This window comes from Achroia grisella, unplaced genomic scaffold (assembly GCF_030625045.1).
Source record: "Achroia grisella isolate CSIRO2021 unplaced genomic scaffold, CSIRO_AGI_Agris_v1 utg461, whole genome shotgun sequence".
In the NCBI taxonomy this organism is placed as follows: Eukaryota; Metazoa; Arthropoda; class Insecta; order Lepidoptera; family Pyralidae; genus Achroia; species Achroia grisella.
In genome coordinates this window covers 3,015,103-3,042,974 of record NW_026712871.1, presented here as the reverse complement: position 1 = coordinate 3,042,974, position 27,872 = coordinate 3,015,103, and the positions used below count along the sequence as shown (strand labels likewise).

The following is a 27,872-nucleotide window of genomic DNA, read 5'->3' as shown; positions in this document are numbered from 1 at the left end:
CTCCTAGCCGTATTCTTTATACATATAAATAAAATTGGAGTGTCTGTTTGTAATATTGAAATAACCGTTTTTACCACATGCATATGAATATTGTTGTTGTACATTGTGGTACGTACGTACCGTATAAACAACAAAAACTTTCTTTTTTTAATTTTTTTCTGTCTGTCCCGGCTAATTTCTGAAATGCCTGGACCGATTTTGACGGGACTTTTATTGGTAAGTAGCTGATGTAATAAGTAACTTAGGCTTCTTTTATTTTAGTAATTTGTTAGAATATATTAATCTCTATTACTACTAATAAATATTATTATTTAATCAACAACATCAAAAATAAGCTTCTTGCTTAAAAAAAATGACGATTCTTCCATACAACCTTTCATCCCCCCTTTGAACCACTTACAACCCTTTTTCGCATTAAAAAAAAGTAAAGTAAGCATTAAGAATTTGTATGTCCTCTCTCAGGGTTAAGACTATCTGTGTATCAAATTTCATTTAAATCGGTTCAGTAGTTTTGACATGAAAGCGAGACAGACAGACAGACAGCCAGATATTAGTAAGGGATATATATAAATGAACAGCGACCGTTCAGGTGCGCAGTGAGCACAAATTACAGAAAGTATGACTCTGGTCTTGGGAAAGATGTTGGTAATGAGTTCCACCAGCAGCCACAGTGCACAGCGCTCCGCTGTTATTTATTTCATTTATTTAAATCAACAACAATATATACTTAAAATCCATAGCGCTGACAATGTTATCTGATTGCACTAATAATGAGTACGTAGCGGTTTCTATGTTGATTATCGCATGCCTCTTACTTGTTATTTATTTTAAATAGCATCCATTAAAAAGAGCAACACACAAGTTTCTTGCTCATTCTTCTTGTGATGAGTCTGCGTTCCGAATGAGCGGTAGAATCAAAATATGACTATTCAAAAGTGCTTGTAACGAGTTTTAACTGGTAGGGCTCTTCAATCGCTCAATTAAGTCTGTCTTCTAGAACTAGACTCTCTTGATTTGATGTTCTTGATTCTCATCGATGTGAGAAAGTGGCGTTAAGGTGACGGTCCATCAGGGTCCCTTGAGACCCGGGTCAGGCCGTGTGTTAGGCCTACGGCAGTGATATTACAGGACACGAGGCACGACTCCCTACTCCTCCAGAATGTGAATGCATGCGTGACATCACGAGTGTCACATCACAGCGTGGTGCAGTAGTGCAGTTCATGTATATAAGCGAGGGTTTACCATTAGCTTGTTGGGAATTACAGAAAAAATATAAATTATTGAATTTCTACTATTACAACTATTTTCACAAGTCTTTGTCTAATACATTATCGTAAATTAACATATTTTTATAATATAACTAGCTACTCGCCCGGCTTCGCACGGGTGTACATGTATATATTAACTTCCCCTTGAATCAATCTATCTATTAAAAAAACCGCTTCCAAATCCATTGCGTAGTTTTATGCGGATTATTTAAAAGAGCAACACACAAGCTTCTTGCTCGTTCTTCTTGTGAATCCGTTGCGTAGTTTTAAAGATTTAAGCATATATGAGGACGGACAGACAGCGACAGCGACTTTGTTTTATACTACATATGTAGTGATGACAACTTATAGCTGAAGTAAAGCCATCTTAGTGAATTCACTCAGAGAACAAGAAAAGAGATCTATTTGCTTCGCAGTATAATACAATGTACGCCGCGCCGTGGCCGTGCCGTGCAGTTGTGGGTGATGGTTCGTCGAGTAAAGTGTGCGGCCCCGCGCGGCACAGCCAGCAGTTGCGGTCGATGGCGACAGGGCGCATATTGATCCGGAACATACTCGGAGAACTCCACGCACCTCCATACTAGGCTGTTGTTAATTTTACCACTAACCAATTTAAATAAATACAGTACTAGAATTAACTCTCAACGCAATCAACTTAACTGTACTTAACTGAACCTTCATAAGAAGGTTGCTCACGTTGTAATCATGTTTTACAGAAAAATGATCTTCGCTCTAGATATGATCTTACAAGCTGAATGAATTTTACAGGTAAGTTATTAAATATTTATTTTGTAAAGAACACTACAGAGTTGTATGTACTCTGTTAAAGGCCTGAGATATATCCATATAAGGAATGGAGCTGCTCACTTCATTACAATTGAACTTCACTTGGTAAGTTCATTTCTTCATAACTTAACGGCACAATCCTGTGTCTCTGTATTTACAGGCATTTATCATAAATAATAATCATAAACCGTCAGTCTGCCTGCACAGACAACTAATAAACTGACATGAAACTATATCTATTTAGTAGTATTGTTTATTAGTACAATCAATACACACGCCTCGCCTGAATCCGAACAGTTGTCTATGATTTTACTTAGATATTAAAACTTTTCCCAATTACTACCTGTACTATATATAACCACACATGTTCAGATTATCCTATACTTTTGTAATATATTTTTAACTAAGTTAAATATTACTCGATTAAAATATAAGATAAATGGTAAATAAAATAAAAAACTTAAATTGCAAAACTTATTTTAATATTTCACTTATTTATAATCAAATCTATGAACTATCAGTTCGTGTTTACAATCTAGCCTGGATCCAGGAGAGGAAGGAGGTGACGCGGGCGAAGCCGGCGGGGAAGCCACGCTGGCAGCCGGAGGCGGAACCGAAAGACACCACACCGATCTGAGGGAAATTAAAATTACAGCGTTAATAATTGGAATTGCTATAAACATTACGTGTTACGGACTTCAGTAACACCTGGGACATAGACACCGTAGTCCTTTGAGAAAACCTCAACGCTCAACGCCATAACCTCTGATCTACGTGAACATTTACATTTGTAAGTAAATACTTAATCATAGGTACAGTGCAATAAAATAGATGTAAGCTCAAATATACATGTATATTTGAGCGTTACAATTATGTTCATCAACTCTCTATTAATATATTTCAAATAAATAATTGTGGCACTGACCAGGGTGCGCTGGCTTCCGTTCCAGAGCCACAGAGGACCGCCGGAGTCTCCGCCGCATGTGCTCTGTCCGTTGGCGCCGCTCACACACAGAGTGGAGCTGACGACGACGCTGGTGCCGTAGGTGGAGGCGCAAACTGCGTTGGTGATCACCTGCAGCTGCACGTGGCTCAGGAACTGGTTGTTGCCGATACCGGTGTCTGAAATTGTCATCATCATAAATGATCAGCAAAGGTTGAGAAAACTAAATAGGAAACTAAAGAGTTTCCCGCTGAAGAGCAACAAGCAAGATCATGTTAGTTCTCTGAGAATAATATTTATTTTTATTTTTTTTTTTTTTTAATTTTATTTATTCAGATAACAGAGATCCAATTTGTTAGTAACAATTGTACTTAGCCTATGTTAGTATATCTAAAATTACATATTATCATTTAAGGGCCCCCGTAACAATTTGGGTCCAAAAACAAAGTATTGGTCTATCAAATTTATTGCACAGCATTTTCATCATAATATAGATGGGTATGTAAATAATAGTAAACGAATGCTCACTGTCGGATGTGCGTCCGAAGCCGGCGGCCCACGCCCAGCTGCCGGCGAAGTTGTTGTTGGCCAAAGTGGTGGGCAGGTTCACGGGCTGGATGTTGTCTGCAAGCAAACAGGTGATGAAGAATTATACGATGCAACAATATTATTGATGGTTGCAAATTTCGGTCACAATACTCCACTATAATAAGATACTGTAGGTTATTGAGGAGTCGATTTAGTCATAGTTATCATTGACTTGGACTTGAAAACTCCAAATTAACTCATGTGAAGTTAATTATGCTAATGTTAAATGATGTCCAGATGCTTCGGGCGAAATCACAAGTAAACTATTGAGACAATATCCAATATTTGACTGTTACTATATGTTAGCACATGAAACCTCTTTTTGTATAAAAGCCATATAATTGTAATTAAAAATAAAATAAAAACTTCTTTTCTTTCTGTCAACACGGTCTATCATTTATTATTAATTTTATTGATTTTAAATGCATTATAAATAGATCACAGTGAGAAACACTAACAAAATTGGTGCCGAAACCCATATAATAAAATGATTAATCCATCAGTGCAAGAATCAACAGTTGACCTCAAGAGACTTCGTTTCGAACGCGGCCGTTGTAAGGCAACCATTACCCGGTTGGAAACGTTTCTCTCATCAGGGGTTGCTGACACTGAATCATTACATCTCCGTAAGGGAATTTTAGAGGATGCTTATAAAAAATATACCGCCATTAATGCGGACATCATGTACCACGATCCTGATGATGATGAGGATGAAGTTCAAATGGAGGAACGGTATTTTAAATTAAATGCTGCATTAAATCATCACACCAAGTCTATTCCATCAACCATTTCATCATCAATATCAAAGTTGCCGCCCATAGAAATTAAAGTTTTTGATGGTAAGGAACTTTCCGAGTATATACCTTTTATCGAGATCTTCACTGCTGTCATCCACAAAGACCATAATCTCAGTGACATACAAAAGTTAATATACCTGAAGAAATATCTACGAGGCGAGCCACTCTCTACAATTGACAATTTACCTCTTTGCAACGATTCATACCAAGATGCGCTGCTTCTTTTGAAGAATAGGTATAATAATCCGTTCTTATTAGTAAGTAATCATATAAATAGTTTGTTAGATATAAGTCCATTTCATAGAGGTACTGCATGTAATTACAGAAATATAATTGTTAAGGTTAAACAAAATTTAGCAGCTTTAAAAAATTTAAACGAGCCCACAGAATACTGGGACTCATTACTAGTTAATATTATTTGTAGAAAAATTGATCCGTTTACAGTCAAACTCTATCACTGCGAGAGAGACCATACTGTCAAACCCACAATGTCGGATCTACTGTTGTTTTTAGATAAAAGAGCTGTTGCTCTCGAATCGTGTGGGTTAGAACCACCTAAAAGTAAATGTGTAAATAATTATGTACAGTCAGCAGACAAAAAACATTTTAACATTACTTGTAAGTTATGTGCTCAGAGTCATAGGCTTTATAACTGTCCTCAGTTCATTTTATTGTCTGTTCATAAACGCGTTGATTTTGTAAATAATAATAATATTTGTAAAATATGTTTATTTTCACATGGTGGAACGTGTAAATATCACTTTAAATGTGCAACCTGTAAGTCTGTTTCTCATAACACGCTATTACACATGAATTCGTCGCCACCAGCTAAGCTCGTAGCATCTGATGGTGAGGCAGGTATAAGCGAAGTACAGTCTTCACAAGAACAGGTCATTATGCACACTACCAATAATAAGGTAAGCAATATTTTGTTGCCTACTGTACAAGTATCAGTATTTGATATAAAAAATAATAAGCATACTGTCCGAGCGCTGGTTGACTCCGGCAGTGAAACGTCCTTTTGTACCACGCGACTTGCAGATATATTAGGTTTACCTCAGTCTCAATCTAGCAAAAATATTATTACGCTTGGTCAAAAATCTAATAAATTATATAAATGTGTAAATATTAATGTTCATTCTATGACCGAACCATTTAGTTTATTTGCATCTTGTTACATTATTGACACCATTACAACAAAACTCCCTCATAATTACATTGTCATTAAAAATTTCAATATACCCAAACATGTTACCTTGGCAGACATTAAATTTCATATGCCAGGTGAAGTGGACCTCTTGCTTTCTTCGGATATATTCTTTCGAGCATTAAAAGATGGTAAAATTGAAGGAAATCCATGTGATCCTATACTGCTTAACACACGATTTGGTTACATTGTTTCTGGTTCATATAGGTCAATCAATAATGTTGAATCATTAAATAATGCAGTTGTTTTACATACTTCAGAAGATTACTCTGATTTAGAATGCAATAGTCAACATTTATGGGAGGCGAAGAAAGAAAGTTTTAACGAATCCCTCCCCGAGCATAAATGTAGTGAGACTGTTTTCAAAGAGTCAGTTAGTTTAATAAATAAGTGTTTTGATATAAAATTATCATTAATAACAAACATTGATAGTATTAATTCTGCAGACTCGTTTGTTTTAGCTTTGCAACGTTTGTATCACTTAGAAAAGATATTCAGTAGGAATATATTAATAGTAAATATATTATATTATAACCTGTATTGTGATTTAAGAAATAAATATTTAAATTTAGGTTCCGAAAAAGTTGTGAACCATTGTACACAAATAAATAAACTAATATATTTTCTTCCCTATCATGGAGTTTTAAGTTTAAATATGGTTACAAATAAATTACTTGCTGTATTTTATGGAAGTACAAAAAACGATTCTTCTCACAGCCTTAATAATATCCAATGGTTCACCACCTCACTAGCTGTTGGGTAAGATAATCAGAAATATATATGTACATCAAAATTGTAATTTTACCGATCGGGATTTAAGTTGTTATTAATATTAAGATTATTATTAATATTAAGCTAATTATTGTATTGTAGTTATAATGTTCTTGTATTATTATTTTGCCCTCGGCAATATGTTAGCACATGAAACCTCTTTTTGTATAAAAGCCATATAATTGTAATTAAAAATAAAATAAAAACTTCTTTTCTTTCTGTCAACACGGTCTATCATTTAAAATTGTATTATTGTACAAGAACTACTAAGTTATTCTCAATATTAGCTAAGGCAATAAGGCTACTCACTGGTGTAGGCGACCCAGTTGAGGTTGATGATGGCGATGTCATTGTTGAGGTTGTTGGTGTTGTAGTTGGCGTGCACGGCCACTGAGGAGCTGGTGATGCGGGTGCCGCCGGAGAACAGCAGCAGGGAGCCCAGCACCACGGTCAGCTGGCGCGCGTTCTGGCGGCCGTCGAACCAGCAGTGGGCGGCGGTCACGGCGCGCGTGTTGGACAGCAGCGAGGAGCCGCACACAGAGGTGCCACCGGATTGGAGAGTGATCAGCAGGCCACCCTGGGTGAAATAGAAAATATTTCATGATTAGTCTCAATAATACAATACATTTGAAATTATAGGAAACGGTGGTGTAACACCCCATACTTCAGGAATATGCAACAGGTGACTGATTGTTTTTTTTATACTCGAAGGTGGCAATAGGGTTATCGCCAGCATCCTGGTTATTGCAACCAAATGGGTGCAGTAAGTTGATTTAACCAGGAGTGTCTCAGGGTAGTATAATAGGTCCCTTATTAAATATAAAAATTAACAACTGAGACACTTTAAAGTTAAAATATTTAAATATTATAATAATCACGAATATTCTAACTATAAAATTTACTTGGAATAAAGTATGTATTGTCACTCACCAGATGAGGGTGGTCTCCGAGGGCGGCGGGGGAGCCCCCGACGATCCTGGAGCCGTCGAAGTCGCCGGCCTCCTCGCTCCTCTTGATGGCGGCCGCCAGAGGGATGCCCACGTTCTCGTGGTAGTACAGACCGATCGGCTCCTCGGCCACCACCGCTCCCACCAGCGCTACCAGCAATAACAGTTTCATCTTCAGGCAGGGAAGTAACAACGTTATATGATGCGATCGATTCTACGACGTACTTTTATATAAACATTTGGGACATCAATCTTTGATTAATCACTAGGATTAATAATTTAAAACATTCATTAGATATAGAAATAGATTAGTAGCGCGGGTTTTCACGTTAGGTCGTCTGATTGTAGTCCACTACTGCTCACTACGTGATATTGTTGTTGACTCATGTTCATTTGTCTATAAGCCGTTATGACAATACATTTAGTAGGCAGTGAGCTCCATCATCTTTCTGAGACTGAGTTATGTCTTTATAGGATTCTAAATTCATAAAACAGCTTCCGTAGTGGAACTGTCCATGCATACGTCCCTGTAATTTGTACTCGATATTAGGAATTTTTAAACCTTACTGACATTATTTAAACATTGTACAAAATGGTAATGGTAGTTGTATATGTCAACCATAAGATAAATTGATTTTAGTATGTGTTGTACATGGCTATTTGTTTATAATATATATACATATACATACTAAGTACTTGATTTACATTGTTTTATTTTATTCAGCTACCATTATCGTGTGTGAGACCACAAATATTCAGTGCTGAAACCTGACCACCGCCACTGGAAGCGTTACGACCTTCTCTATTGGTGATCAAATCCCGACCGTTATTGAGTCTGCATCCATATCGCGTCGTGTTTCTCCTCTGAACGAGGCTTCATCAGGCGGTGAATAGAGTTCGGATATAGCTTGGAAGCCCCATAGAGTTGACTGTTCTACAAACTAACTGCACCGAATAATGTAAATCTATTACGAGAAATGAAATGGACAAATTAGAATAGAATAAGGATAGAAAATCCAATGAACTTAAACTTCATCATCATCATCATCATCGCAGCCCGGAAGATGTCCTCTGCTGGACATAGGCCTCCCCCAGAGATCTCCACGACGATCGGTCCTGCGGTGCTCGCGCGACCTTGACCAGATCGTCGGTCCACCTTGCTGGAAGCCTTTCCACGCTGCGTCTTCCGGTCCGCGGTCGCCACTCGAGGCCATCTTAGTATATTTTACTTTTTATTTACACAATGATTCGAAATTAGAAATTTGAAAATTATTAATTAACTAGCTTTTGCCTGCGGCTTCGTTAATTTATCCCCTTAGGGGTGGAATTTATCAAAATCCTTTCTTAGGGGATGCCTACGTCATAGTAGCTTTATGCATGCAAAGTTTCAGCCCGATCGGTTTAAAATTGACAAAGTTTCATACAAACTTTCAACCCCTATTTTATTCCTTTGGGGGTAGAATTAATCAAAATCCTTTCTTACGGGTGCCTACGTCATAACATGTACCTGCATGTCAAATTTCAGCCCGATCCGTCCAGTGGTTTGGGCTGTGCGTTGATAGATCACTATGTCAGTCAGTCACCTTTGAGTTATATATGTATTTAGATAAAGTTTGATATCATAACATGGCGAATTAACAATACATTTTTATTTTGTAAATTACTTAATATTAAACACTAGTAGTAGTAGATATAAGGAAGTGCTATTATTTTTTAGATCCGTTAAACAAACTACATACTGTATACATTAGACTTCGGCAAAATAATTTCCAAATCGATAAAATATATACTTTAATTATAAACATTATTATCATGATTACTGCAGAAAGTAATCGTAAATGCGTAACGTTGGTGTGCGAAACAGTAAACTAACGGCTGCCACGTGATCATATGATTGTGATCTAGCGCACTGGATTAACTCAATAATTACAAATATTAGAATATCTATACATGTAAATAAAATAGCTGTTACGAGTATATACGGCCTCCTCACCGATTACGATTTTATAATAGTTTAGTTGTCAAATACTGATTGACATTAAAAATACATTGTAAATATATTATAGAAGGAGACAATAGAATTATTCTGCTGCTAACAGCAGATTGTTATTATTTATTAGTAAACATATCATCTCAACAAAAAAGAACCCCACCACAACAATAGCAGCGTCAGTTTGTAATATTGAAATAACAGTTTTTTACTACATGCATATGAATATAAATACAATACATACACCAAAATAACAGTTTTTACAATTTTTGTCTGTTTATCTGTTTGTTCCGGGTAATCTCTAAAACGACTGGACCGATTGTGACGGGACTTTTATTGGCAGGTAGATGATATAATAAGGAGTAACTTAGGCTACTTTTATTATAGAAAATAAAGTTAAATTCCACGCGGACGAAGTCGCGGGTACAGCTAGTCCACTATAACGTTTAAGTCTACTCGCAACAATTTGCAAGTTGTCAGTCATTTGAGTGTAGTACTAGGCGCAGATGGTGTAAATATTTTTTTGCCTTATTTTTATTATACGCTATTGTTATTTCGTTTCACTAAGCAGGCAAATTTGTACAATCAATCAATCGATGATAATTTTATTTAATCAGGATATAAAACCAGTGCAACGTAATCGGTACACATGATTCACCACATTTAAAATTACACAAACATGCAGACGTCTACACGGCCTCACATATAGTAATTGTATTGTTTTATTTATTAGATCAATACATGATTTACACCAACTCAACCCCTCCGATCGATCCCCCGTCCAATTCAAACGGGGATCGAAATTTCGACGGCCTGAGCTGAAGTTCGAACCCCTAGCGGTGCCCTCAGACTGGCGTCGTATCCGTCAGGCAGGAGTTGTCCTTCCATAAGTCCTTCCTTTGGTTTGTGCCATCTGCACTCGCCCCCTATCGTCCGGTGAAGCTGTAAAGGCCAGCTGCGGCCAGCATTAGAGTAGACAGAACAAAACCATCTAAATTATATTGTATAATAACAACAAATAACAGGTAACATAATACAGTTCAAATAAAATTTTCTCTGCCGTCCAGTTTAGTATACAGATTCTATTCTATTATGAACAAGTGACCAGAAACTCAGCTGTTTTGTTTTAAGTCAGTATGTTTACGTTGTGTTCATAGAGCAATATTAAATAGTAGTCAACTACGACACTGGTATGAGTATCACTCTAGGGTCCTTACTTAATTACCAACTGGTAGATAGGAAATGCATTTTACTTTATTATTATTATTTAGTATTGGTTGTTTATTATTATTGTTATTATTTATTTATTTTTCTGTACATAATGATTTCATCTCTAATTTAATGAATTGTTTTTTATTTACGTTTATCTTATATAATAATTTATATGCAGCTGTCAGCATCGTTTTTATTGTATTGTGATGTGTGATGTAATCAATGTTATTCTATTCTATTCTAAGTAAAGTGAGGCACGTAACAATTCGACCTTTTTGATATGATTAGAGCGGCTAACATGCCGGCGGACCACCTGATGGTAAACGGTAGCCGTCACGTTGTCTCGAGACACCCGTGACATTACTCATGCGCTGCCACTCCATAACGCTAAGATAGGTGTATTCCTCCTGTCCTATAATTTATTCCTGTTCAATGTTTTAAAATGTAATCTTGAAAAATTCAATGGTGCTCTAATAAATTTCTTTTATACAATTCGAGCTTCATTGATGAAAGTGAAAAGTATGGGGTAACCATAGTAATATCGCATATCTTAAAACAGAAACTTGATATGCTGTATGCGGCGTTCTCGCTTAAAAGCGTCTGAGAGAAATCTATTAAGTTTAGAGCATGTGTCATTTACAGGTTATTTCCAGTTACAGTTAAGATCTAAAATAATGCCTAAACATTTATAAATACATTGTTACGATTTTCTATTGTTAATATAATAATTTTATAATCAGCAAATTGCACATAATTTGTTTTTTGTATATTAATAAGTAGTTGATTACAATCAAGCCAGTACCTAATATCTACAAGCGCTTTATTGATCCTGTCATTGTAATTAATTGAAGGATTATTGTGTGGTATTATCATAGACGCATCAACTGCAAACAGGATACATTGTTCCTTTGTTGCTTCACGTAAGTCATTACATAAGTTATACTTATTCGAAAAGGAGGGGTCCTAAAACACTTCCCTGAGGAACTCCTGTTTTTTACGTAAATATGTTTATACTTTTATGAAAGTAGTATTTTAATTTTTACACACTAATAGAGAACTAAGTTTCAGTCCATTTAACGGCCCCTGATATAGTAGGTTACAAATTTGAATTTTAAAAAATGAATGTAATGATTAATAATAGCAAAAGCCTCATCATGTCAAAAATACATATTACTGTAACTGGTATCTTTTTATATTTTATCTGTATGTTGTATAAACTAGATCTAAACATCAATGTCTAAACTGAAACTAGAAACATTATGTAAACATTGACAACTTAAACATTCATATCTTTAAAGTTATCTCAGTTCAGGTGTACCTTAGTAGCCTTTTATGTCACTTTCTCACGTTAGCGTTAACTAAAGTAATATAAACTGTTGAAAAAAAAATATATATAATAATATTATTCTAATTTCAAGCAAATTCCCTATTGTATCCTTGAGTGGCACAGAGTAATGACGACACATAATAAATACGGCAATCTTTGGTTGTGTAACTCTGTATGGAAACTGTTAATTATGAATCCGCCGGTATTTATAATTGCATGTATATTTGTATGTGGGATGTGGCGTACTCATCGTTGATGATAACAAGAAAAAAACTTCATATTAATTACAGAACTTATTTTAATATTTAACTTATCATTAATCAAATCTATAAATTGTCAGACACATTTACAATCTAGCCTGGATCCAGGGGAGGAACGAGGTGACGCGGGCGAAGCCGGCGGGGAAGTAACGCTGGCAGCCGGAGGCGGACACGAATGACACCACACCGATCTGAGGGAGATAAACAATATAATAATAATATGTAACACTCAAGTAATCAGAATATTACATTTGTTATTGATGCTAAAGTAAACATCAAAGTTATACAGAATGTAGATTCATCTAAGAAGAACTGACTGACTGCATTAGCCATCAAATTAGTGTTATGTTTAAACATAGTAATGAAAACAGGATGGGCACTGACCAGGGTACGCTGGCTTCCGTTCCAGAGCCACAGAGGACCGCCGGAGTCCCCGTTGCACGTGCTCTGTCCGTTGATGCCGCTCACACACAGAGTGGAACTGACGACGACGTTGGTGCCGTAGGTGGCAGCGCACACCGCGTTGGTGATCACCTGCAGCTGTGCATGACTCACGAACTGATTCATGCCGATACCGGTGTCTGAAATTGTAAATATCTGCCTTAAGTTTCCGCTACGTAATATTGCTATTGCTGTCAAATTATTTTTGACTTTATTTTGCTTTCACAGTTAATAAAAGTACTTTGAGATGTATTATACATGGGTATGTAAATAATAGTAAACTAATGCTCACTGTCGGATGTGCGTCCGAAGCCGGCGGCCCACGCCCAGCTGCCGGCGAAGTTGTTGTTGGCCAACGTGGTCGGCAGGTACACGGGCTGGATGTTGTCTGCAAACAAACAGGTGGAGGTGAAGAATTATACGATGACAAAGATGATGATGAAAATGAAATATTGATGGTAATGAAAATTAGTAACAACATTCCATTCTACGTAGACAACGTATAATAAGATACTAAAGGTCATTGAAGAGTCAATTTAGTTAAAGTTGCTAATAGTATTGTGTATTAATTTACAAGAATTATTAAGATAATATACTGCTACTGACTGGTGTAGGTGACCCAGCTGAGGTTGATGATGGCGATGTCATTGTTGAGGTTGTTGCTATTGTAGTTGGCGTGTATGGTCACCGAGGAGCTGGTGACGCGGGTACCGCCAGAGAACAGCTGCAGGGAGCCCAGCACCACGGTCAGCTGGCGCGCGTTCTGGCGGCCGTCGAACCAACAGTGGGCGGCGGTCAGAGCGCGCGTGTTGGACAGCAGCGAGGAGCCGCACACCGAGGTGGCACCAGATTGCAGCGTTACCAGCAGTCCACCCTGGGTGGGTTAGAAAATGTTTCATGATTTGTCTTAAACATATTATACATTTGAAATTACGGAAAATAATATTACGAAATTACTAAGCACTGAAGTTTGAAATTCTACACTTATTAATAAAAAAATGTAATCGCTAATTTAATATGTCACTAAGTTTTGTCGGATAATGCATTGTTTTATAATTACATAAAATAAAGTTTTCTTGTAACAAGTCCGCAGTAGTTTATAACATTGGTAATTTGGAACAGCGGTCTGTGTTTGGCAAAGATTTGCAAAATTTGTCTAATTGAAGAGGAAACACTACTGTAATCCTATTTGGTTGCAGCCCACTCATGCAAAAACGCAATATCTCCTCTGGAAGAAAAAAAAAGCAAACAAAATAGATTTCGCTACTTGAGGTATCAAGTAAGCTACCGTCTTACATTTTGAAGATGCTGCAACAATTTTTTTTGTGTAACAATATAACCACAAATATGTAATCACGAATATTATTGCTGTCTATCAAATTCTTTTCTAAAAGTACTGAGTATTAAGAATATTGTCACTCACCAGATGGGGGTGGTCTCCGAGGGCGGCGGGGGAGCCCCCGACGATCCTGGAGCCGTCGAAGTCGCCGGCCTCCTCGCTCCTCTTGATGGCGGCCGCCAGAGGGATGCCCACGTTCTCGTGGTAGTACAGACCGATCGGCTCCTCGGCCACCACCGCTCCCACCAGCGCTACCAGCAATAACAGTTTCATCTTCAGGCAGAGAAGTAACAACGTAATAATAGTAATCACTTGCACGACCGACTTTTATATAAACATTTGGAACATCAATCTTTAATTAATCGGATCGGATTATTGTTTTAAAATATTCATCATTAGATATTGTGTCAGATTAGTAACGCGGGTTTTCACGTTGCCTCGTTCGTTGTTAGTACACAAGTTTGTTTTCATTAATATCTGTAGAATGTTATCATTATCTATGAACTAGTTGGGTGTCGTCATCCCAAAGTTCCTAGTGTGAATCATTCTACTTACTACAAAGTGAATTACTAATTTGCAGGCGATAAAGCAAACCGGGGCACTGATCATGTATCGGGCGGCGCACGCAGCGTTACAGATAGCTCCTTGATCATAAGATTTTTTGTTTTTTTCCATTGTACGTACGCTGATGACAAAAATAATATATTATTTATTTTATATGTGTTGTTTGTTTGTATCACCATCAAATTCTTCTTTTAAAAGAAATATAGTCTATCAGCCAGCAAATCAAAATATGTTCATGTGTTGGCATACACATGTACTGACTCATCTTTAAATTTATTTTTAAATTCAATTTGGACATCGTAGTGACCACCAGCATATACTGTTGCATTGTCAAAAGGAAATATTTGACTATAACGTGACGTAACTTCAACAGTATCTAGTCCCAAATTAAGTAAAGCTTTTAAAAGCATACATAGAAACTGATACACATACTTATATATTTATTTTTGTAAATACATAAAAGAAATCACCCAGGCCGATGCAAACAATCATACTCATGGAAACAAATAATTGCACTGTGCAAGGAATAGAACCCGCGACCATCAGAATTTAAAAGCTGTGCTAAATCGTTGGACCACCTACGTCGTTAATGCCAATGATAATGTTATCATCGTGTGAATTAATGATTGATCGCTTGTTGATCCAAACACCACTCCAGACCGTAGACCCGCTGACGCGTGCATTCTTTCGTAACTCGGGAAAAGTCCTCAAAGACCCGCCCGCCCGGGGGACGTAGACGGGTCCTGCCGGGGTCTTACCAGCTACATCCCAAGGTGTTCCTTCTCTTAACTTTTTGTCAGAGTTACGGCGCATTCCCGTAGCAATGTTCAGCAACCCTGACGGAACGCGGGCATCCTACAAACATACACTGGTTTCCAATATACAACTCCTAATACAAATCGTTAGATAGATAGATAAATAGTTAAACGATCTATTTGTATCTTCAGTACACACATAATAGAAAAACAAACAAGATATACTTTGTTTAATTCTACTACCAGAGACCACAAACATTCAGTGTGGAAACCTGACCATCGCTACTGGAAGCGTTACGACCTTCTCTATTGGTGATCAAATCCCGACCGTTATTGAGTGTACACACATATTGCGACACGCGTTTCGACTAACAGTCAACAATAGGTAAATAATATAAATACATTCAGTAGTGAAATGTATTTCCGCATTAGATATTTACACATATTTTGACAAAATATAAAGTGAAGCAGAACAAAGAAAAAACACAATCTAATGACTAAATTGAAATCCTTTGCACGCGATCGCAACACAACATTGTCAATGATCCTGAAAAGGACAAAACCAAAGATATTACCACAATCACTAAGAAAATTGTTATCAAAAGAAATGAAGGGAAAAAATATTAATACAAAAATATGTTATGGTTCATAAGCGGCCGAGTTGTGCGACCTGAATAATTTTAATGTGATTTATTTTGAAAACACAACTAGAATTATTTTGACTCGACTATGAATAATATGAGCAAGAGGTGATGAAATTTATTTTTATTTATTTGCTTTATATACCACTAAAATTGGTACAAAAGGTGGATTTCGGTTTTAGACTTCTCAGATGGACTCGTTTGTACTTACCGAGAACCTTACAGTATAATGTGGACCGATTATAATAATACTTTCACCTGCAGATAGTTACATCATCAGCGAATAACACGGCATGTATCTTCTTACTAATATAAACACGAAGGTTTGTGTGTATGGATGGAAGTTTGTTATTCTTTCACGCAAAAACTACTCAACTGATTTTGATGTAACTTTACAGTAATATAGCTTATATATCAGAGTAACACATGGGCTATAATTTAAAGAGATATGTCAATTGGGTGAAATACAATGACAAATGTCAAGTAACTGTGATGAAGGAAGCTGCTCGAGTCAGCTACATACACATCAGAAACTGCAACAATAGTTTCATGTAAATAACTATGATATACGTAATTGAGTATTATTAATTATTATTAATCAACAAGCTGTTCCCGCGACTTCGTCCGCGTGGAATATAACTTTATTTTTCTAAAATAAAAGTAACTTAAGTTACTTTTTATTATATCAGCTACCTGCCAAAAAAAGTCCCGGCTAAATCGGTTCCGACAGCTGTCTGTCGGTCTGTTTGTATCTCTAACAGACAACATTTTTTTTAATGTTATTTTGGTGTATGTACCGTATTTATATTCATATGCATGTAGTAAAATACGATTATTCCAATATTACAAACAGACACTCCAGTTTTATTTATATAGATGTAGACTGTAATTTCACACGACGTTATCAAATTACTGAATAGTAATTATCTTGTTCGTAACATATTATATATATAGTATAAACATAAACTCATATATCAAAAAATAACAATCTGCTAAATTAAAACATATACTGAAACCTTAAAAAAAACAAACGTTTTATCATGGTATTTTCCTTACTTTCAGTTGTATGTCAGAGTACGTACACGTATTCATATATTATCACAATATGTACATACGTCTGTATGTGCTGTGAAATCTAATATAAACTATTTAACTTAAAAATCCTTCCGGTTCTTGTCAATTGGTGACAATTAAATTAAAAACGTCACATATATTGTAACATTTATTTTATTGTTTCACTTATTTATAATAAAGTCTATGAACTACAGGCGCAGTTACAATCTAGCCTGGATCCAGGAGAGGAAGGAGGTGACGCGGGCGAAGCCGGCGGGGAAGCCGAGCTGGCAGCCGGAGGCGGAACCGAAGGACACCACACCGATCTGTGGGAGAAAATAAGTTATGATAACACTCTAACAAAATAAAAACCAATATACATATCTTCTACCAAATACTGAGGGTTCGGTTCAAGTGGTTGTTAAGGCTTTAGATTCCTGCCAATTACTCTTAACGTAAAAACAACGTACAAGTGATAATTTTACAGTAACGTACGTTACTTTCAATTAATGTGCAAAAAGATTAGAAAACAAAAATCACAAATATTTTATTAATATCCAGTGTGATTGTCATTAAATCATTCATAGTCAGTTCAAAATTTAGTTGAATAAATGAATATAAAGAATACTTTAAAATATATTTAGAAGAATAAGATGTGTACTGACCAGGGTGCGCTGGTTGTTGTTCCAGAGCCACAGAGGACCGCCGGAGTCTCCGCCGCATGTGCTCTGTCCGTTGGCGCCGCTCACACACAGAGTGGAGCTGACGACGACGCTGGTGCCGTAGGTGGAGGCGCACACCGCGTTGGTGATCACCTGCAGCTGCACGTGGCTCAGGAACTGGTTGTTGCCGATACCGGTGTCTGAAATTGTCATCATTATAAATTACCAGCGAAGGCTGAGAGAACTAAATAGGAAACTAAAGAGTTTCCCGCTGAAGAGCAACAAGCAAGATCATGTTAGTTCTCTGAGAATAATATAGATGGGTATGTAAATAATAATAAACTAATGCTCACTGTCGGATGTGCGTCCGAAGCCGGCGGCCCACGCCCAGCTGCCGGCGAAGTTGTTGTTGGCCAAAGTGGTGGGCAGGTTCACGGGCTGGATGTTGTCTGCAAGCGAACAGGTGATGAAGAATTATACGATGACAAAATATTATTGATGGTTGCAAATTTCGGTCACAATACTCCACTATAATAAGATACTGTAGGTTATTGAGGAGTCGATTTAGTTATAGTTATCATTGACTTGGACTTGAAAACTCCAAATTAACTCATGTGAAGTTAATTATGCTAATGTTGAATGATGTCCAGATGCTTCGGGCGAAATCACAAGTAAACTATTCAGACAATATCCAATATTTGACTGTTACTATATTATTGTACAAGAACTATTAAGTTATTCTCAATATTAGCTAATGCAATAAGGCTACTCACTGGTGTACGCAACCCAGTTGAGGTTGATGATGGCGATGTCATTGTTGAGGTTGTTGGTGTTGTAGCTGGCGTGCACGGCCACTGAGGAGCTGGTGATGCGGGTGCCGCCGGAGAACAGCAGCAGGGAGCCCAGCACCACGGTCAGCTGGCGCGCGTTCTGGCGGCCGTCGAACCAGCAGTGGGCGGCGGTCACGGCGCGCGTGTTGGACAGCAGCGAGGAGCCGCACACAGAGGTGCCACCGGATTGGAGAGTGATCAGCAGGCCACCCTGGGTGAAATAGATGAGTTAATTAAGGACCTGTCCTAATTAATTTAACATTACAGCTTAAACCTTAGAAAAGGCAACGTCGAAGGCTACAATGGGCATTGTATCCTATGACATGTTATGTTTACCAGTTTTCATTAAGTGATTGAAATAAAATTTGATATATTTAGTGATCAAATCCTAAACTAATAATAAATAAGCATAGTTTTTCCCAGAATTTCCAGGATTGCCGTCGCAGGCAGAGGATTATCAGATTCAGACACAGCTGGTTACACTTGTGAAATGGATAAATATGACACCCCGTGAACACAAGATCTGAGAAATTCTTACTTTTTACAATTACAAACAAAAAATAAATTACTGTTGACAAAGTTTTATCGGATTTGAAAATCACTAAGTTTCTTTGTATTTATATTGCAGGTTTACAGTATTTTATTTCGTTGTGATAGATAGTATTTTGGTATGAGTGATTATTCGTTTATAATAATTATAAATAGTCTATCACATACTTTTCTAATATAGAGTATGTATTGTCACTCACCAGATGAGGGTGGTCTCCGAGGGCGGCGGGGGAGCCCCCGACGATCCTGGAGCCGTCGAAGTCGCCGGCCTCCTCGCTCCTCTTGATGGCGGCCGCCAGAGGGATGCCCACGTTCTCGTGGTAGTACAGACCGATCGGCTCCTCGGCCACCACCGCTCCCACCAGCGCTACCAGCAATAACAGTTTCATCTTCAGGTAGAGAAGTAACAGTAATATGACCGTGAACACTTGCAGGATCGTCTTTTATATAAACTTTTATTGGAACATCAATCTTTGATTAATCACTCGGCTTAATATTTTAAAACATGCATTAGATATTGTAGCAGATTACAAGTGCGAATTTTTTTGATTAGGTACGTCGTTCGATTACTTATATACATAAATTTTATTGTGTGTCATAAATATTTATCATAATTCTCTACGGAGGAAGCAGTTATTGTACTACAGAGATTTATAGATTCCAAAAGATCTGGCGCTTCAAAAACGAGAAGACTTATGGCTTTTAACATCCATACCGGATGTATGGATGTTAACAGCCTGATTAACCTGATTATGTAAAATGTTTAGTTACATACAACTCAAATCAATTGATTAACGTGATTGAAATACAATATTATTATTTAACTCAGGATATAGTTATTAAAATTAATGAATTCATTATTGACAAATTTAAATATGACACAAAAGACAGGGCTAATGTTAGAAGCGGTCTCTATCAGTTGACCGTTGTAATGAACTGCAACTCCCGAAATGAATATATTTAGAATTGGTAGTACACGTTCGTAAATCGAGTGGACCCGACGGCATCTCTGCTATTGTGCTCAGGACTTAAGAGCTTGAGTTGGCTAATGTGCCTTTTCTGGTACCGCTATTACGGTCCGAAACTTTGGAAGACGGCTTTGGTTTATCGATCTCTAAGAAATGACGCTCAGACTCAATTAACTATAATATTTTTGTTATGTCATTAATAGAATGGAAAATATGCTCACAATAGCATCATTCCTACTATCTATAATATTATAAACAAAACAGTACTCCTATCTGTTCGAGAATATCGCGACAAAAATTTGGTTTTGTTTTTTTCCTTTTTTATTATGTTTTTTTTCTTATTAAGGCCTGTTATCAGTGTGGTCATTAGAGTTAGAAACAATAATGCAGGACTCTGAACATTTTCTGTTAATCCAGCGCATACACCGTTATAATATTCTTCGTGTTCATTAATATCATTCCTAGTTTTAATATCATGAAATAAATCAAAAGTCACAATTTCTATCATGATCATTAAATAATTGTGGACTTTGAACTTTCATTCGATTCTGTCTAATTCAGTTCAAATCAACAAATTATCTAGATTAATATTATAAACAGGATAGATTTGATTGTTTGTTTGTATGAGATTAAAAATAGTTGCTTGAATACAAAATAGCACGCATTATCAATGAAAAATAAAATAGTAACTTTTACATTACAGGTCTCTGCAGGTCTTGTGTTGTAAAACACCGTCTCAGCCACACAGCCGCTGCAGTATCATATACACGTAGGTGTGTCCATATATTACAAACTAATGTTTGGTACGAATATATCATCTTTTTTTCTTGTTCTCTTTTCTGTTTACTCTTGTTATGCCTTGTTCTTATTTACTACTCGATGGATTGATATTATTTTGTTTAATTCCGCTACAATTAACATGTGTGAGACTACAAATATTCGGTGTGGAAACCTGTTTATTGTTGTTGTTTATTATGATTTTTGATTTCTTTGCATGCGTTCTGTTATTTTCAGCCAATTTTGTTTTAATTCTATTATAATTGTCAGTGTCGTGTTTCTACGCATCTACTGCATCATCATTTCGTTTAATTTCATTTGTTTCAATCATTTTAGTCGTGAGAAGTCAGGGCGTGTCGCTAGTTTCTGTAACAATGGCAATTAAATGGTTGATTTGTATAATCATCATAGTAGACTGTAAGTGCAAATAGCACACGAGTAATTACTTAATTGTAATTATCTTGTACCTAATATATTTGATAATACATTGAACTTTGTATGTGTACTGTGTAGTGTGGTAGGCACTGCTACCTATTGTCGTGTCTGATGTTCCTGTACTTGCAGAGGTTGGCTCAGCAGGCATCTACTGCCACTACGTTTACTATCTGCTTGATAACGTACATTAATATGTACGTTATCAAGCACATAGTAAACGCCTCGGTGGTCTAGCGGTTTAGCACCCCGGTTTACTTCCGATCGAATCGAACCCGTGACTGGGTTCGATTCCTCTCACGGTCCAAACATTTGTATTCATGAGTATTGTTTGTATCGGTCTGGGTGTTTTCTATGAATATTATATATGTATATACACACAATTTATATCAGTACCCATAACACTAGCTCTGCTTACCGTGGGATTACATAGATGGCGCTGTGTTTGTGCTGGGGTTATTTATTTAATTATTATATAACAAAGTTTTCTTTAGTAACGCCGTGCGGTCCTTATTGATTTTATTTATTACTTATTTCGGATATCTATTCATATTGTGTTAGTAAACTACAATACATATCCTTATTATTTAAATTCACGTCCAGGTGCACATTATTGTTGAATATGTTTTTTTAGAATATTTATTTCTTCTTCAAATTCCTCGTTATATTTTTTACTTTTTTTTCCCACATTGTTGTATAGCAATACAATCTAAGTGTATAGGCTTCTCTGGAAGATCTATAAAGACTCTGTTAATCTTAAAACCTTCTCGACACTAAATATTAGTAAATATCATTTTTGTGACACTGATTCTTATTTTATCTAATCTATACTTCTTACTGCATTACGTAAGTAAGAGAATAGTGAGAGACTCTACAATATCGTCTACAGGTACCTCTGTAACATCTATTGCTTCATTAACATAAGCAGCTTGTTTTGTAAGTTGTATTTCTACATTTATGATATATGACAGTGAAATATTAGTTTGCACACCTTATTCTTGAAGTCCTCGCAAATATATTTCATGATATCTGTTGCATTCATGTCTATGAGTTGTATGGGATCTAGATACATCAATATAATAATTGCATTTAATAATGTCAAACTAGTAAGACAAACTCAATATTGTGTACTAAGCACTGCCGTGTCTAAATACATATAAATAAAATTGGAGTGTCTGTTTGTAATATTGAAATAACAGTTTTTTACTACATCCATAGGAATATACATACGGTACATACACCAAAATAACATTTTTTACAATTTTTGTCTGTCTGTCTGTTTGTTCCGGCTAATCTCTGAAATGGATGGACCGATTTTGACGGGACTTTTATTGGTAGCTGATGTAGTAAGAAGTAACTTAGGCTACTTTTATTTTAGAAAAATTAAAACTCCACGCGGACGAAGTCGCGGGTACAGCTAGTGATTAATAAATTTAAACGTCGCGTGAAGTGTTTAGTTTGTAATATTTTAATACTTGTTTTATTTTGTAATTATCTAACATGTGAATGTCGTCGTTATCACATAATAACCAACGAGGGTGAATGTTATCTGGTGCCTAACATTGCAGCAAACATTCGACTTGTACAACAAACTTCAATTGTTTATATTTAAAACTAGCTACACGCGTAAATAAAGAATTTCTCAAAAATAATAGTAGCCTAAGTTACTCCTTATTTCGTCAGCTACCTGCCAATAAAAGTCCCGTCAAAATCGGTATAGCCATTTCAGAGATTAGCCGGATCAAACAGACAGACAAAAATGGTATAAAATGTAATTTTGGTGACTGTACCATATGTATGTAGTAAAAAACGGTTATTTCAATATTACAAACAGACACTCCAATTTTATTTGTATGTATATATTACGTTTCTATCCGTGAACACCTGTAAGAGGTCGTTCTGATTTAATTATGTTTATCACTATGTTTGTAAATAGTATTAGTTTTACGAAAACAAATAAATAAAATAAAAACTGTTCAACTACTATATTGAAATTGTGACAATGCAACATCTTTAATTCTTTAACTCGTGTCAGTTCTTCAGAACTTTTCAATAGGGCTGTGTTGTAATGATTTCAAATGAAACAGTTACTCTAGTGGTGAATAAATTAAAAACGTCATTTAAAATGCTTAAATTTATTTCATTTTTACACTTATGTTATCAATGTATGTACACTTTACAGTCATAGACGCGTTTACAATCTAGCCTGGATCCAGGAGAGGAAGGAGGTGACGCGGGCGAAGCCGGCGGGGAAGCCACGCTGGCAGCCGGAGGCGGAACCGAAGGACACCACACCGATCTGAGGAAAATAAACAAATAATAAATAAAGTTAAACAAAACAAAGCAAAAATCGCGATCAGAAAGTGTATTGAGTGTATGTGAAGATACTGTGAGGACAGTTTCCCGAACTGCGTATCTAGCGAGATCACTAGTAACATCAAACGAAGACGACTGAAGGTAGACCAATATGTCTGTCCATAAAAGATTTTCTAATCCATCTACCCACTGCTCTTTAGTTTCCCTTGATCATGGTGTTTGAAAACTGCCGATATATCGGGAACTTGATAAAAATAAATAAAAAGTAGTAAGAACCCGTAATTTTTCCTAATTTGTATGTATAAATAGTGACTCGATAAAATTTAAAACAGTATAAAATAACAAGTATGTTATATTCACAAATAATCCAGTACACATCCTGATGGGAGGAGTTTAAGTCACGTTTACTTGCAACATTCAATCTACTGACCAGAGTGCGCTGGTTGCTTGCCCACAGCCACAGAGGACCGCCGGAGTCTCCACCGCATGTGCTGCGTCCGTTGGCGCCGCTCACACACAGAGTGGAGCTGATGACGACGCTGGTGCCGTAGGTGGAGGCGCAAACTGCGTTGGTGATGACCTGCAGCTGCACGTGGCTCAAGATCTGGTTCTGGCTGATGCCGCTGCCTGAAATTATTGGAAAAAAGAGAAAAGCCATCAGAACATAGTCAGTACAGCAGAAGATATGTAGAATCATTTGGATTGTGTGAGAGGACACGCCCGAACAGAGAACAGATTACATCTGTGTAAAAGAAGAAGTCAAAACATAACCTGATATAACTATTTACTTTGATATTATTACATTAATATTATTAGCCTAAATTCAAAATATCTATATTCATTTTATAAATATATTTTAATAAAAAATATGTCAAATCTACCGTCAATAAGTCAAATTAAATTAACAGCCTTTTTTGAAACTTGTCTGACTATACACAATTTGAGTTTGTCTGACTTAAATTGATGTCGTCAGTATCTTTATACATAAAAATTACGTGTCACATTGTTTGTCCGCGATGAATTCCTAAACTACTGAACTGATTGCAAATTTGATTTGCACATTTTGGGCAATTTCATCCAACTTTAATCATCATTAACAATAACATCTTAATTTATAGTCGCAATATTATTTTATTCAAGAACCTCAGAAACACAGCAACGCGTGGCCGTATCTGCTGGTATGTACATTATATATAAAATGCTTACTGTCGGATGTACGTCCGAAGCCGGCTGCCCACGCCCAGCTACCGGCGAAGTTGTTGTTGGTCAATCCGGTTGGCAGCCTCACAGGTTGGATGTTGTCTATGAACAAACAAATTTCATCAGTATTTTAGATTAAAAGGAGATACCAGAGACTGCATAATCTGTTTGAAGATTTTGTTTTTATATTTATATTCCTTTATATATCTGACTATAGTATAGAAAAGCTAAAATAATATAGACAATTAGTCAAACGATTATGTAAATATAGTTAAACTCTAGTACTAGAAAGTTCATTAATAGATGTGTTATTTAAAACACTCAAATGTTAATTGATATTAAAGTTCTCCCTAAAAAGTGTACCGTCTTGATTAGTACAATGAGCTAACTTGTAAATATGTTGCATTGAACTAAATATACTAAATTCTACAAAAAAATTACTACTGTAATTATTATTCTTTTAGTTGATATTGATAAGTCAATACTGACTGGTGTAGGTGACCCAGCTAAGGTTGATGATGGCGATGTCGTTGTTGAGGTTGTTGGTGTTGTAGTTGGCGTGTACGGACACCGAGGAGCTGGTGATGCGGGTGCCGCCGGAGAACAAACGGAGAGAGCCAAGAACGATAGTCAACTGTCTAGCATTTTGGCGACCGTCAAACCAGCAGTGAGCGGCGGTGACTGCCCTGGTGTTGGTGAGCAGCGAGGAACCGCAGACAGAGGTGCCACCAGATTGCAGAGTGATCAGCAGTCCACCCTAGGTAACAGAAAGGAAGGGAATCTAATTTAAAAGTTATATTTTAACGCTGATGATTCTTCTAATTATATTTCTATTACTGTTGGAACTAGAAGACTATTTTCTAAATTGTTGCTGATTTTAGTGTAATATAGAAATAACCCTATTTGATTTTAAATGATGCAGAATGATAATTGACACAGCAAAAAACAGTAATTAGACAATTATAATAAAATGTAAACTTACACATAAAATATACTTTAAATTAGTTGTTTTAGTTAAAGTGAAAGTAGAAGATTAGAAATTATAAATAGTTATAGATAGATAGCTTGCATAATAAATTAAATACAGAATTGAAAACGTCGACAACAAAGTACAATAAATTGATTCGAAAGAAGAGGTCAGCCTTCCCATCAAATGATCTCAAAGAAATAAAAGTTGAATAATCATAATTAAGTTGGACGCACTATCAAATCTTAGAGTGCAGTTCTTAGGATATCTTATGCATTATTTATATTTTGGAGTAAATATTCATTGAATAGAACATTGAATATCTATAAATTTGCTGTCACTCACCAGATGGGGATGGTCTCCGAGGGCGGCGGGGGAGCCCCCGACGATCCTGGAGCCGTCGAAGTCGCCGGCCTCCTCGCTCCTCTTGATGGCGGCCGCCAGAGGGATGCCCACGTTCTCGTGGTAGTACAGACCGATCGGCTCCTCGGCCACCACCGCTCCCACCAGCGCTACCAGCAATAACAGTTTCATCTTCAGGCAGGGAAGTAACAACGTTATATGATGCGATCGATTCCACGGCAGGCTTTTATACTAAAATTTAAAACATCTATCTTTGATTAATCGCTAGAATTAATATTTTATAAGATTCATTAAGACATGTTATCACATTATCAGTGTATTCTTCAGATTATTTAGATATGCGATCCGATTACTTGTGCAGCACATCCTTGAGGGCGCCGATGTGTTGGTGTTGGTGCGTGCGTATCGTCGTATTCACCCGCTGCCGCCGCTTCATATTTTTAAATATATTTTATTCATTTCAGATTATTTTCTCCAAAAATACACCATGATTCCTAGAAACTGTTTCATAGTGCATACAGGACATGTAGCAGCTTAAACATCGTCTACAAAATCATTAATATGCATTCTATTTTAGTCAAAACATACATTTAAAATATATAATATTATTTCTGTAGATTCGGCATTGGTCTGGATGTATTATGTAGACAATTAAAACAATGGACCTACTTATGTACTTCCTTCAATTGTTCAGTGACCATAGTACTGTTTGGGACTATTTATATGGCGCTGTGTGAATTATCTTAAGTTATTGTAGTTTTTTATTTCTCTCTTTCTTCTATTCTTGCGCCATCTATTTTTCTACATCATTTACCACTTTCTGTCTTCTTTCTTCTTCCCATACTTTGTCTGGAAGCGATTGCTTATGCGTTAAGACCGCTCTTTGTAACTTGCTACTCTAATTTATGTTCTCTGTAATTTATTGCTGGTGCAATAAAGAGTTTATAAATAATTTGTTCTAGTGCTACCGTAGATCCTGTTACATCAACATCACAATTTATTTAAGCCGGACGTTCGTGTATACGAGTATTATAAATGTAAAGATTGGGACCACTTGCCTCTATCACTAATAATTCTTCTTCCCTGGTTATACCATTTTTTCGCTTTTGGTCTACGCTCGCTGCAGCTGAGGTTGTTTTATATTTCTTTAAATGTTTTGGTTTTTTTTTAATATATGTTAGTTGTTTATTAATTAGTTCTGATGTTATTTTATACGTGTGTTATTTCTAATTGTTAGTTATGTTACCATTAGCTGTGCCCGCGGTTTTACCTGCTTTAAATTTACATCCTCGGTTTATTCAGATATAAAAGTACATATTGTAAGCGACGCACTACTTATATATATTTTATTGTATATCTTTATGTCATGTTCCTCTTAAGATGTTCTTGTTTTGCCCTATTGTTTAGAAATGTATGTATACCTATATTACGAACCTGCGTATGATTTTTATTAAAGGTACAGGTATGTGCCATTGCACATACTGACCCGCCGTACTGTCCGTATACCTGCTCAGTAGCGTCCCACCAACCAACGCGAACGTGGCTTGTTGCAAGTCCTAGTTTTAAACTACGCAATATCTTTTATTTTCATCCCTTATACATATATTATTGTAACGTTTCAATAATATCTATTCAGCAGTATTTGCGTGAAAGACTAACAAACATCCATCCATACTAACAAACTACCGCGTTTATAATATTAGTAACAAGTTAGATTTGATTTCATTTACGATATCCTTCATTTTAGGTGATGCTATATTTGTTTCTACATTTACAAAATCAAAACCCGGGAAATCCGCTAGTATAATTCTATTATAACATTTTTATCAGAGCAGACAATACATTGGAGATTGTACTTAAGTTTTATCACGAGGAATCCTTATCAGTGTCTCAAATACAATCTAATTATTATAAGTTAG

General features: G+C 36.4%; 2 protein-coding genes across 2 annotated transcripts; both read right to left on the bottom strand.

The window, feature by feature from the left end:
* Positions 1-2,582: 2,582 nt before the first annotated feature.
* Positions 2,583-14,149, bottom strand: LOC131845289 (uncharacterized). Its single transcript, XM_059194330.1, has 11 exons — positions 13,961-14,149; positions 13,144-13,411; positions 12,830-12,925; positions 12,481-12,677; positions 12,195-12,287; positions 7,727-7,834; positions 7,291-7,521; positions 6,670-6,937; positions 3,526-3,621; positions 2,980-3,176; positions 2,583-2,687 (listed from the first exon to the last, which is right to left on the bottom strand). Exons 1-11 carry the CDS (start codon positions 14,147-14,149, stop codon positions 2,583-2,585), a joined length of 1,848 nt encoding a protein of 615 aa, XP_059050313.1.
* A 2,961-nt stretch (positions 14,150-17,110) lies between these two features.
* On the bottom strand, positions 17,111-26,138 carry LOC131845288 (uncharacterized). The gene is made up of 10 exons (XM_059194329.1): positions 25,936-26,138; positions 25,113-25,380; positions 24,630-24,725; positions 23,854-24,050; positions 23,314-23,406; positions 19,131-19,370; positions 18,325-18,592; positions 17,905-18,000; positions 17,555-17,751; positions 17,111-17,215 (listed from the first exon to the last, which is right to left on the bottom strand). The coding sequence occupies exons 1-10, from the start codon at positions 26,122-26,124 to the stop codon at positions 17,111-17,113; spliced, it is 1,749 nt and encodes a 582-aa protein (XP_059050312.1). The 5' UTR covers positions 26,125-26,138.
* Positions 26,139-27,872: the final 1,734 nt, after the last annotated feature.